Genomic DNA, 13,560 nt, shown 5'->3' on the forward strand with positions numbered 1-13,560 from the left:
TTTTCCAAAAATACACACTAATTGAGCTGTTTCAATGTTTTAGGCGTGATATAAAATGCAAGAATTATTTATTTATAACATGTCTGTTGAATCCAGGTACAGGATTCACCGTAAATTGCTAACCTTCTGAACAGTTTATACCTGTAGGTTATATGTAAATTACAAGACAAATTGATAAGGTTATGTGAAAAATTGAGTGCATTAAAATAGGTGAATAATGAAATGTCAGATAAATTGCAGTGACATACTCTTATATTCAAGTCCACACACACACATATATAAAAAGTAATAATAATTTGGTCACTCAATCCACGACTGTTTGTAAGACGCTGCTGTGCACAATTGTCTGCTGCGTTTCTCCCACAAAATATACAGTCAATTCACCTTGCAATATATTCTGTGAAGCGCTTTGAGTCGTCTCAAAGACATGATAAGGTGCTATATCAAATGCAAGAATTATTATTATATTATTGTATCTCCCATAGACGATAACAAGCGTTGTTTTCTATAATTATTATTTATTTATTTATTTACGTTGTTTATTTTCATGCATAAAAACATACAATCGTTGATTACATAATTCCGTACAAGTAAAACCAGAAGACTTGTTACTTACGTTGTAATGACTATTAGTTTTAGAGATAATTTCTGAAAGTTAACGGAATATGTTTAGGCTTGTATTCTGTCTTGACTGTGCTGGTTTAGCTACGTTGCAATATTCTAGGAGGAAGAAAGAAAACTGAAAGGAGTCAGCGCTCCAACATTGTTATCTTATGTGAAGGGCGCTATAGGAATGCAAGTTGTTGTTGTTGTAATTACTGTCGGTGTAGGACAAACTTTTTGTAGGACAAACAATTAATCAGGGGAAGTTAAAAAAAAATTACACCAATTTCCCTCAACCCTTCCTGTTGACTCTTTATTGAGGAAGCGTTCCAATGGTACAAGTTTAAAGTTTATTAAAAGTTTCTACGTGCTCACAGTTTGTGTGTGAACCTGGTCAGGGAATGTTGGCAGGCGTTTATAGGAGGGATTGCATCCAAGATTAATGTGATTCGTACTTGACGTCCACTGCATGTGGACTTTTAACAGGGGTCATCGGCTGGTGATTGGATCCAGGTACACTGGCTGAACATCCCCACTCTGAGGCCAATTGTATCACTCCTTCTACTGCACTGACCGAGATAAACAAAATCAGCACAGACTGGGAATTGAGTCTGATTTATGAGGCTCAGCTAATAATAATAATAATCCTTGAATTTGACATAGCACTTTTCACGTCTTCTAGACGTCTCAAAGGGTTTCACAGAATACACTGTAAAGTGAATTGACTGCATTTTTTGTGGGCGAAATGCAGCAGCCAATTGCGCACAGCAGTGTCCCACAAACAGTCGTGGATTGAAGTGACCAAATTATTTTCTTGAGGGATTATTATCAGGCATGTGGAGTAAGGAAACTTGCCCATGTTTTCGCCCTGCCGGGAATTGAACCCAGGTCTCTTCGCTTGTGAGGCGAGCGCTCTAACCACTGTGCTACAGGACTCCAGCTATTTGGAGTATTAGCTCTTTGTCCCTTCAGCAGAGCTGCAAGATTGATTAACTGCTATTAGTTGAATACTGTACCAGAAAATAATGTCAAAAAAACACATTAGCATCCTTGTTCTTTATATGTTTATATTGGGATTATCTATTATGGATTGTTCTTGCCTTTAAAATTGCAACGATTTTCATTTCAGCATTCGGGTCCGCATGTTGGTTTGACGTTGTAGAGCTTGGCACGTCTGTAACTTACTGACCTGAAAATGTGAGTAAATGCTCCAAATCTGTCCACTTATCGCTGTGACCCACGATTTGAGTTTAATCCACTCTTTGCCCGGCGACCTCAAAGCCACTCGGAATCCATTCCACGCAAGATTATCTCACCGAATCCTCTCCAAACCCTCCTTGTACCAAGATAAGTCGAGAGGGATTTTGTGTCTGTTTGTTGTGTAGGAACTTACTTGTATGACCAGGTGGAGGCAGGGAACGCATTCACAGATTGTGTTACAGTTTGGTGATTTGATTCTGTAGTTTTATCCATTGGATTTAGGTATAAGTTACAAATCTCAGTCCTTGTTGGGATTTTCATCCTCGTGTTCCATTACACCCAGAATGCCCCATCCCTTGGCCATTGCTACCTCAGCAGTCTGAACACGACAACGCTGGCAGCAAGAATGTGGATTCATCTGATCTATTTTCTTGCAGTAAACCAGCATTGTCGTGTTCAAACCCAATAAATATAGTTTTGTTTTGGCCAGCCAGGTGTGCAGAAACTCTTCGCCACGGTTAAGAATGTAATAATAATCCTTGCATTTGATATAGTGCCTTATTACGTCTTCGAGACGTCTCAAAGTGCTTCACCGAATATACTGTAAAGGGAATTGACTCTATATTTTGTGGAAGAAACGAGGCAGCCAATCGTGTGCAGCAGTATCCCATTAAGCAATATGCAAACCAGAGATTCATACATTCGTGCTGCCCACTCGTGAAAATTTCCCCAAACAAATTGGTCTCTGAACAAAAGTCGTTCCTAATAAAAATAATAATAATACTATTTCAATAGCCTAGTGAGAACAAGATACAGTTCAAATAGAAAGCTCGAGCTTCCCTTTAGGGAAAAGTTCATATCATTAAATTTGTGTATTATTCCAAAAAATAATTACATTATCTCAATGGATTCCATTATGAATACCTAATTGTTACTTATACAAAATTAATGGTCTTTACAAGTCCATCCTATGGGGAAAGAGAAGCCATGAATAAACATAAGTATACACTAGCTATAGGGGGCTGTAGCACCATTCACATCAGCACTTCTTTGCCTTGCAGATCGTTCTTAGAGGTTGGAAATGGGTTTCTTCTTTGTGTTGTGCCATACAAACCAATGGCACGACACAAATCAAGAGAACATTAAGTGGACATTGCTGTCCATCAATCAATCAATCAATCAATCAATCAATCGATCCATCAATCGATCAACCACCTGTTGCTGTTGTTTCACATTCTAAATGCAACTAAGTACTACCCAGCGACGTTAGAATTATATTAAATGCATATAATGGACTTTACCATTTAGCAAATTCTTAAATGCTGCTTTAATTTTGAATTCTGTATGTCTCTTTTAAGAACTACAGAAAACCAACTTTGAAGACATATGAATCAAGACCCTTCTTCCCATTGGCTTTGTTGTTAATTGTATGACAACAAGTTGGATTATGTTGTATTGGATTATATTGCTTAACCTTATGGTACTGTGTTAAACAATAATAATCATAATAATAATCCTTGCATTTGACATAGCGCCTTATCATGTCTTCAAGACGTCTCAGAGGGCTTCACAGGAATATACTGTAAAGTGTAGTGACTGTGTGTTTTGTGGGCGAAATAATTCATACACAAGTTATTTTTGTTGAAGAAAGAAACAACCTTTATTAAGGATATTGTTAATTGAAGCACATTAGAAGCTTACAGAATGGCAGAAAAAGGAAGGCAGAAGTCTAAACTACAGCTCTCTAATCAGCAGGTTTCTACCAGGGCAGCAGCAGAGAGCAAGAAATTAGAAACTAACAGCGTGTAGACAGTTAAAAGCACATGAGGTACTAATAGGGTATTAAACAGCATACAGTTGCAGGACTGAGAGAACATTGAGGCGATGAAGCCTGAGAAAATCCAGGATATCTCAGGTTGAAAGAGCATCATGCACCCAATGGCTGAGCAAAGTAATGGCGTTTGATGAAGGGCTCAATGGCCTTGAGGAATGGTGGCATTTTGGACAGAGGGAAATGGAGAGTTGAAGGCGCAGCAAAACTAGGGTTCCTTGCACCAAGAGGAAACCAGATACCCTAATTCTGAGCCAAGTACCTAGGACTAAAATTAGGGCATCAGAAACTCAAGGGCTTAAAAGGAGAACATTCCTTAGTCCAGGCCATGGGGTCATTGTGGACCCAAAGTCAATCCTCTGGGTTCAGGCAATGTTTTTTTGGGGGGTGGGGGAGGCAAAGAAGTCTCTCGATCCTGTAACTTCAGGCTGTTTTAGAATCTTTTTACAACACACCCTGTTCCTAGGGCATTGGGAAGCCCTAAAAAAGAGCGGTTTTTATTCATTTTATTTTATTTTTTTTTGTGATTTTTTTTAACAACTCCCTTACACCCCCAACAACTCACTGCTATTATTTCACATAGTTATTTGAATGAGAGCTGCCGTTTCGTTCACTCCGATTGAAAAACACACACACAACAGGTCTGCTCCTGTGCATGAGAAAAATGCACTTGGGGGCTGGGACATTAACGCTGTCATTTCACAGGGAGTTTCCTATTACTTTCAATGGAAGGAAGGTCAGGGTGTGTTATAATCTATTGCACAGGGCACCAGCTAAAGGACTATGTACAAGTGGAGTTATAAAAAGGATTTGGAGCGTACACATGGTATACAACCTATAATTCTTTTCGGTATGGTAGTACTTGCGTACATTCCACATGTTGTTTGCTGCAGATGTGGCATGAGGTTCTGTATTCCCAGAATCCGTAGATTTCAGCCTCCGAGCCCTTCATTTAGTACAGTGCACCTGTGTCATGCCAGAGTCACTAGAATATAAGACGAAGGAGAGAACTTGCACAATTTGGTTTCGATATAGTCCTGACAACAAGCGCATCGACTCGACGGGCTCAAATAGGAAATCTACCTCAAAAGTAACAACATCGATGATTTTATGTACAAACCTTTTTTTTTGTACTTATTCATACAAACAAGGGGTGGGATTACAGAGCATAGGGAGATTTGTTTTCACCTTTGCACTCAGTGACTTTGTACTTTGTCAGATCATGTCTATAGCTCATGCACTGGACCGCTCCCCACCTCCCCTTAAATCTTTCTAACCTTTTTTCGAGAGAGGTTGCTGAATAAGAACAATCGTGCCTGTCTTGAATTCTGGCTGTGAGCAGCTAGACTGAAACTCACTCAATACAGGAGCCTGAAACAGCTATCAAAGAGAGCAAAAAAAAAATCCCTTCATGCCTAGGTTGGGACTGACCCATGTTCCAGAGGTAAAAGGGGTTTGAACACACTGCACCTCCCAACCTTTATCAGCCAAAAAAATACCTTTATTCCTTCTCTGTCTAGGCTTAATTTGCTTCTCCCACCCCCCTCCGCATCATATAAATAAACATTGTTTTTAATATACTAGAACACTAAGTCCTCTCTATATAGAAATTTCCTATATTATTAAACAATAAAAGCAGGACATAGTAGCCACAGATCTGTATATGGAGTGTCGTGTACATTTGATCATTTATATATTTATACAGCAGTATGTGCTGTATTTATGTGCAGCTCTTAAAAAAAGGAATGTTAGCTATTCAGGACAATACATACATTTTCTTTTTTAAAAAAAAACTTGCAGTTTGCAACAAATCAAATGGGCTGTTTCTAACCCTTTTCGTCGCAGCTCCCTTTGAACATATTGCAGCAAAGAGATATGACAAGTTTATCAAAGTGTTCAGCAAGAAAGTGTTTTAAGCAAACACTAATCTCAACAATATTTATAGGAAATACATATTACAGGAAGTCTTTCAAAATAGCTTTGAAATGTAAATGGAATACTGGCAAGGAGAGTTTATATTAAGGATGTGGAAGATTATTATTACATTAGATTAACTCTATTAACAAGAATGATGAATTTCTGTACAAATCTATTCCTGATAAAAACTACTTCTGTACCAGATTGAGAAGAGGAGAAACAAGAAATGCAACAAAAATTTCAGTTACCTTTATCTGCCCAGGGTTGGTTTTTTTTTGGATACCTTTTTTGCTTCTTGTAGTATTCCAAAAAGCAAATCAAATTTTTTTTGTGTGTGTGCCCATGCGGCAAAGCAAATTAAAGAGCACACAAGGAATGTCCATCTCTCTCGTGATATCGCACATGGACAGGAGGGTAACACTTGGAGAGCAACTGCTTTTGCACTGGAGATGCACAGATTACACAGCAAAGGGCGAAGGATGAGCTGTACAGCATGAGGAATATATGCAGCAGGGCATAAGTCAAGCACAATAATGAGTGAGATAAAGCCGGACAACTGGTGAAAATGTTCCTACTTATTAAACATTAACAACAAATGTCCCTTCCTTTTTTTGGGGAGGGGTGGGGTGGATCTTTTCCTCCTGTTTTTCACATCCATTGGTATCTCCAATACCATTGGAGTGATGATTGACCATTATACTGCATTGTGTTTTAGATTTTTTTCTCTATTTTCGACACTTAGGCTAGCTAGCCCCTAGGAGTGTAAAAACACAAAGCTATGCCAAATTTGCCATCATTGGGGCTTCATGCTCCAGGATATCCAGATGACTAATGTGGAAGAAGTCGCATTTGGGCTATGGTCAATCTCACAAGGGGAGATATTTAACATGTGGGCTGGCTATTACGTTCTCTATTTTGACCCTTAAATATTCAAATGGAAACATTAATGAGCATTTTTTTTGTGGTCCGTGAACCGAAGAAAATCATTTGAAAGTGCTTTGTGCTATTCCTTAGTCAATTTGATGTAATACAGAGAAACGTGTTCTTCTATTCCCACCCCCACCCCCCTTCCTGCTATTCATTGATTTTTCTCCATGTTAAATATGCTCAAGATGTTTTAGACCACTAACTGTGTGATAATTAAGTCCCTCTCTGTCGAAATAAAACAGTGGGTGCCGCCATATGGAAAAACAATGCTTCAGGAAGTGTTTCTGCAGGTTGGGGGCAAATCAAAATCTGTTGTTTAGAGACCTAAACTGAAAATTGAATTTAATAAATTAATAAACGATAAATTAATTTAATTGTTTTAAAAAAAAGTTGCTTAACTTTCACTTTTGTACACTTTGTAAAAGCTCTGTTTTTGGATTTGGATACATAGCTTCCTGTGCTCGGATTCACTTACAAAATGGTCTACAAACCGCACAGGCAAGCTTGGGCATGGAGCGAGGGTGATGAGGTGCCAAAGTAATAATAATAATCCTTGCATTTGATATAGCGCTTTTCACGTCCTCTAGACGTCTCAAAGCGCTTCACAGAATAGACTGTAAAGTGAATTGACTGTATATTTGTGGGCGAAATGCGGCAGCCAATTGCACACAGCAGTGCCCCACTGGATTGAAATGACCAATTTTTTTTTGAGGGATTATTATCAGGTGTGCGGAGTAAGGAAACTTGCCCAAGGTTTCACCCTGCCGGGAGTCGAACCCAGGTCTCTCGCTTGCAAAGCGAGTGCTCTAACCACTGAACTACAGGACTCCACGAAAGCCTTTAAGTCAAGAGGCTTGTTTGACTGGTGGTTCTCCCAATTGGAAGGGAAAAGCAAGGACAATAATAGGGTTGTTCCTATGCATATTTAGTCCCGTCTGTGCTTATCTGCTCGATAGAATATTGTTAAGTCAAAGGATTCCCTCACCCAGGAGTCCACTAGACTGGGGTCAACAGTTTAGGAGGGCGCTCAGTTTTGTGAAAGAGTATCTAGAGGAATGGAGACTTACCTGGGGTGTGTAATGATCCGTCCATTTCTCCCCTGGTCAAACTCTGACATGGTCACGAACATTGGGCTAGTGTGCCCTGTCCGCATGTAAAGCAAAATGTACATATTCAAACAGCGTTGTGCAGCCAACTAGGGGACAGTCTGAGTGTGTTCTGGGCACATATTTTGCCAATGTGCACAAAACGGTGGGGGAGTGGTGGGAGGGGGGTGGGGGGTTGGGGGGGGGGGGGGGGTGTTGTTGGGTGGAAGGGAAGACGGAATATCAGAGGCTAAATGTTGTAAGCGCTGGACGTAAAACGTGAAAAAATAAATCTTTTAAAAGGAACGCTATGTATAACTGTGTGGCCATGAATGCCGGTGGGCAAGATGATTTTAGATACGGTTTTCAAAAGCAGATAACAATATGCTGTTTAAGATGAGAGAATCGTAATTGTAAGCAAAGCCGATTGGGATCAACTGAGCTCTGTCAAAGAAAACATTGATTTCCATGAGAAAAGTAAGTTCCATGTGGACACAGATGTATCACAAAAGTAGCACAAGTAGGGCTGTTGGAAAATGTATTAATCAAATGAAAATGACACAGAGAGTATCTGTCAAGACCACAGTCTGGGATACTTTCAAGAAGCAATTTTTTTTTCTGTCAGGATTGATCTTAAAAAGGTAATTAAAAATTCTGTTGATTGTTTCCCCAGCTTTAACCCCTGATAACTCTATTCAGTGGGGTTTTAACAGCTAACACACAGTGTAATGTATTCTCTACAGCACACAATTCACATATTTCATCAGTAAACATTTATAAAGACATTAGCTTATTTGATTCCCCCCAAAAAGTATAAACAGTACCTTTTAAAGCTTTTCCCCTTGTTTAATAATATTAAAAAAATGACTCATGGAATACTCATGTGTACATATTGAAAGTGTATAAAAGGATGAACACAATAGTTTTCTAAGTTTGTTCCTTCCTGTTTAATCTACTTATACTAAGACAATGAGATAATACTGTCTGCTACTACTTGTAATAAATACTCAGTTTTAAATACTTGAGTCAGAGCGACCTATGATACACCATATTGCAATGGTTGTGGAGTATAATTTAATAGAACACTTCTGGCCGTTTTTTTTTTAAAAAAAGGAAACAAAACGAAAATCAAACCCGAAAAATAAACTTTCAAAAAACTTTTTTGAACTTTCTTTTTTTTAAAAAAGAGCGTGCAACACAGATTAGACAAACTCCTCACTTCTCACTATGGAGCCTGCATCTCACTTCATAACCCAACATCCACAACATCATATTTTGCTCCTTTGTAATCCTCAGAGTGATGGACTATAAGGTTTTAGCTGCTTTCCACAAATTAAAATTATGAATCCAATTTTACGAGTTTGTCATACAGCCACAATCCCAGATTGTATTTAGTCTCATTTTATTCCATAATTCGCAGTGCAGGAAACCTGCTCAGAGGTATTACATGATTAAAAAAAAATGTATTTTTTGGTAGAAATTTCCATTGGAAATTTCCAAGGATGATCAGTTTCAGGAGTATGTTTTTGTATTTTGTAAAAAAAACCTTCAGACTGACAAGTACAGATTTTTGTTTAAACGTGATGCAAACTTCGAAATGGCACAGAGCTTGTGTTTAAACTGTGCAAATGATCTTGTTGTATTTAGGCGCTGTCTTCCAGAGCGAGCGAGTGTTATTCACACTGAATGTGAGACAATAAATGGATTAATTAATTAGAAAAAAAAGGAAACACTATACAGCTGGTGCTTTATCTGGATGGTTTTGACTGTTCTCTAATGGTAAACATGCCCGTTTAAAACATCGGAAGCCTCTTCTTAAAGGTGATAAAGTGCTTATCAAGCATATGCCCTCCATTTAGTAGATTGCAGTTACACTGCATTTCTGTCAGTTACACATTCATATTTGCATAATTGCCTTTTGCGACTAGGAGACCAAAATTCCGATCTAGAAAGTCTGCACTCCTATCCTATCAATTGGCTTAACAGAGTATTATTACCCACTGCAAAGAGTTCTATATTACATTGTAACATTGTGTTTTACGCACCAGAATTTGCCTTTTTTTAAATGAATAGCTCCTTGCGGTCAGTAAATGGTTAACTGCACTGAATGCCAAAACTGCATCGGCCTTTAATTCTTGAAAATGTCTCATCCAGGTGGGTTTGAAACCTGCCAGCCAGTACTACTGATCCTTCCTTCCTCTATAGTTGGGGGCCATCTTACTTTATTAAATTAGGCCGTGAGCAACTTCAGAATGAACTGAGAGAGGCGATGATGTTCAATGAGGTGGCAGCTCAGGAGATGTGCAGTGCATTGGAGGAGATATTAGCCCCAGGATAGAAAAGAAGGAATGGGATGTGTTGTTTCTTTTTTAAAAAATAAAGGTAATTCTGATCGGGAGAGCACATTAGCTCCTGATCACTGGCAGTGTACTGAGCATTTCCAATCAATCTAATCGGTAAAGTGAAAGTAACGCCATTGAAGCAAAGCCGCTGGACAGAGAATGTAAAATAGTTACAAAGAATGTGAAATAGTTTGGATGTAGTGAGCCTGCCTTGTAAATCTGACCATTGGTGTGCAGTGTGCCATGACTGGCTGGTCCTGTGGCACAACACATCAAGTCAACCATCAGTACACAATTAGCATTTCTCTACCAGTATTACATGAGGCTAGCTTGATGGGTGGTGTCCATGCTTCAAGTCAAAGGTGAGCAAAAGCGATCCAACGTCTCCTTAGAGGAGACACTGATCCAGGTTTTGCCAGGCCGACTGGGCATACTCTGCTCTACCAGTAAGGAATCAATGGCGATTTTTAACCAAGGAAGCTACAAATCGTACCGTTTGACTTATTCCAACGATGCAGCACTGTGTCAAACCCCACTCCAAGGGAATTTCGATTGAGTCAGTTTGCAAGAGACCAACTTCGCTTTCTATCCACCAAATCCAAGGTGGCAAAACATTTATATAAAGAAAAGCCATGGGTGGCCTGACTTCTAATGCTCACTGCACAATATGATAGCTCAGGGTTGTATGTTTTACACCCAGTCCCACTTAACATTTCAATCTGCAACCAGACGACTGCTTTTTGTCAGTCACTAAGCGGCTAAGCTTCTCAAAGGGATGTCTGGATGCTTGCTACCAGGTCTCGTCTTGATCTGAGTGGGCTCAGAGTGTCAGGCGACTCCTGTTGTGAAGGTTTTATTTTCTGACTGGTGCTTTTAAAGCTGCGTACCCAGTTTCGCACCCAAATTCTTGTTCACGTCACTGAATTATATATATATATATATATATATTATATATATAAAAAAAACTTTTGACACACCTTCACCGAAATAAAACCAGGAATTGAAACCAACCTAAAAATATTTCAGTTGGACAACTCTCTGGCTGGGCTGAATCTTTGAAATCATTAAGTGCATCAGTTTAACAAAGAGAGAACGTGAGCTATAAAGAAATTCTAGAGATTTGATTCCTCCTGCCCCTACCCCCCCAGTTTGTTTTGTTTGACTTTTTTGGGTGCTTTTTTTTTCTCTCACTCACTCCCCTCTCTCTCTCTCTCTCTCTCTCTTTCTCTCTCTCTCTCTGTACCATTCACACATTGGAAATTTTCAAAGTAGATCACACTGAGCGAAACTCAAGGAAAAATGAAAATAAAAAAAAAGATTTGCAATGACCACAGGTAAAACATGTAATCAACACAAAAAACAGCTGAGGTAAAAATATCAATGTTAACCAGCCAGGGTGTTCAGCACGAAACATGACTGCATTCGGTGCCAAAACCCCACCAGTTTCTGAGAAGACGTTTCTAGCCCTGCTGGGTTTTAGTGTGTCTCTGAGTTTCTTGCTAGTACGGTGTGAAGCGGTTGTAACCTCCTCTGTACAGGCTAGCCTGCAAACATCAAAGATGAAAAAAAAATCGAATAAATATTTTTTTTTTAAACGTACGAAATTCTACAGCAACACAAGCCACAAATCTAATTAAGAGAATGAAGGGAAGAGGGGGGAAATCATCATCTTAATTAATGAAAGCTTTTAGCTAGCAGCTGCTCCAGGGATTTGCAAAAGATTTGAAACCACAAAGCGCGTCACCTCTGCAAATTTAAATCATTTGTCTAAGTGAAAGCATCTCGCTGATGAGACTTGGAGATGGGGGTGGGCTTTTCTTTCCTCCTTTCCCCCCCTCCCCCTCCCCTCCTCTCTCTCTCTCTCTCTCTCTCTGTCTATCTCTCTATCTCAACAAAACGATTACAGAGGGCTTTTGCAGTAACTACCGCTCATTAATCTTAATGTGTTCTTTTTTTCTCCAAGACAAAAAAAATTATTGTCGAGGATTTCAAAAAGACAAAAAAAAATGGAATTTTTTTTTCATCTGTGATGTTGGCTGCAAAGCTAGCTAAAAACCCACAAACCCTGAGCAAAATCCCACTAAAAGCGAATGAGGGAGAGAGAGAGAGAGAGAGAGAGACAGAGAGAATGAAAGATAGACCATGATAGACAGACAGACACAGACAGATAGACAGAGACAGTATGTGGATGAATTATCCCCAGATACTGTTGGTAGTTAATAAAGGAAAATTGACACCCAAGGGTTAGGTAGGCTAACAAGCTAACGCTGTACAATATTTTTTAACAGTAGCTTTTACTCCCAGTTGCTTTGCCTCCTTGACAGCCTTCTTGTGCTGATGCAGTGGACATGTGGTCCATTTGGCCTTATGTTACCCATGATTGCAGCAGTCCAGAAAGGGCAGCAATGTATATTTTTCTAGCTGAGGTGAGAAATTCCTTCCTCTTTCCCGCTGGCCTGCCTATGTATTGAGGGAACTCAGCACTGAGCAGACTGACCAGGATAGAGGGTCAGCAGCTAGAATTACTAATGCACCATTATTAATTGGTGGATTTTTCCCCCCTCCCCAATAATAATCTAAAATCCTAATTCTCCAGGGTTCAAAACCACCTTGTATCCACCTTCGGGACATTTTACCTTAACAAAAGTTATAGATCAATGTAGCAAATAACAACATCGAAATGAATTAAAGAATAGTTCAGAAAAAAGGCAGCAAATAGGAAAAGACAAGTTAAAAATCACTTAAATTTAGCGCAATTGCAATCTAATAGTTTAGGAGAAGTCCTTATTTTAACCCCGCTTGACAAAATAAAATGTTTTTTTTCTCTCAGTGCTCTTGCTTTCTCTATGACATCATGAAACATTGGTGTCTTTAGGAAAGATGTGTAAGGTGGACTGTAAAGCAGGAGGGTAAAATGCCTTGGATGGGGGTAAGGATTCACCCTGCTCCAATGCAACAGAGCTGAGTGAATCAGCCTCTATTCAGTCTGCGTCTGATTTCCAAAGGCTCACCTGAACTTGAACCAGAACCATGCTATAGAGTTGTAATGTTAAACCTTTTTTTTCTTTTCTAAGTCCAAAAAAGCCACAATCGTTCATATGTGGGCTTTGTGCATTTTTTTTTAACATCTTCACGTGCTTGAGATCCTGAGTAAATGACCTTACAGAGGCCACAAAGCTCACCTGTTCCCTGAGTGATTGAGTGAAGAAGGTGTTTGCAGGTCCCAACAATCCTAGTTTCCAAACCTACACAGACAGCTCGGAGTTATATCATTGGAAATCAGACTTCTCCAGCCATCTGCATACACTCCTCCTCTGCAAGCTTGGGACCAGGATTCTGATGTTCCCAGTCCTCTAACCACTGCTCCAAGATAGTGACTGCTCTCTGTTCCATCTGGGCTGGGAGTATGGAACACAGTGGGACATGTGGGAGCTTCCTGATGGGAGAAAATATTTCTTAGACCAAAGGAGTGGTTACAGTTGCACAAAGTCCAGCGAACCATCCAGTTTGACTTTTTTGGACTTGGAAAATTCAGAAGCAAAAAACTGATCCAAACTGGAAAAACTTTCTGATTTGGTTTGGTTTTGATTAATCCCCAACAATCTATTTGGATTTTGGGTTCAGTTCAATGCTTAATCCCCTACCTGGTAGGCCA

The 13,560-nt window shown here is 39.4% G+C and overlaps 1 protein-coding gene across 4 annotated transcripts in view; it reads right to left on the minus strand.

Annotated features, from left to right (window-relative positions):
* Window positions 1-3,438: 3,438 nt before the first annotated feature.
* The window catches only part of rbfox3a (RNA binding fox-1 homolog 3a), a 209,354-nt gene continuing 199,232 nt past the window's right edge, over window positions 3,439-13,560 (minus strand). For 2 of the 4 annotated variants that reach the window (XM_007888529.2, XM_007888528.2), the window contains exon 12: window positions 11,110-11,449. In XM_007888529.2, the coding sequence (XP_007886720.1) occupies window positions 11,405-11,449 (45 nt within the window). In that variant the 3' untranslated portion in view covers window positions 11,110-11,404. Of the gene's footprint in view, window positions 4,620-7,545; window positions 7,622-11,109; window positions 11,450-13,560 lie in introns of those variants that run through there. The other 2 variants (XR_487485.2, XM_007888530.2) reach the window with 2 other exon arrangements.

Source organism: Callorhinchus milii, unplaced genomic scaffold, assembly GCF_018977255.1.
Source record: "Callorhinchus milii isolate IMCB2004 unplaced genomic scaffold, IMCB_Cmil_1.0 Scaffold20, whole genome shotgun sequence".
Taxonomy (NCBI): domain Eukaryota; kingdom Metazoa; phylum Chordata; class Chondrichthyes; order Chimaeriformes; family Callorhinchidae; genus Callorhinchus; species Callorhinchus milii.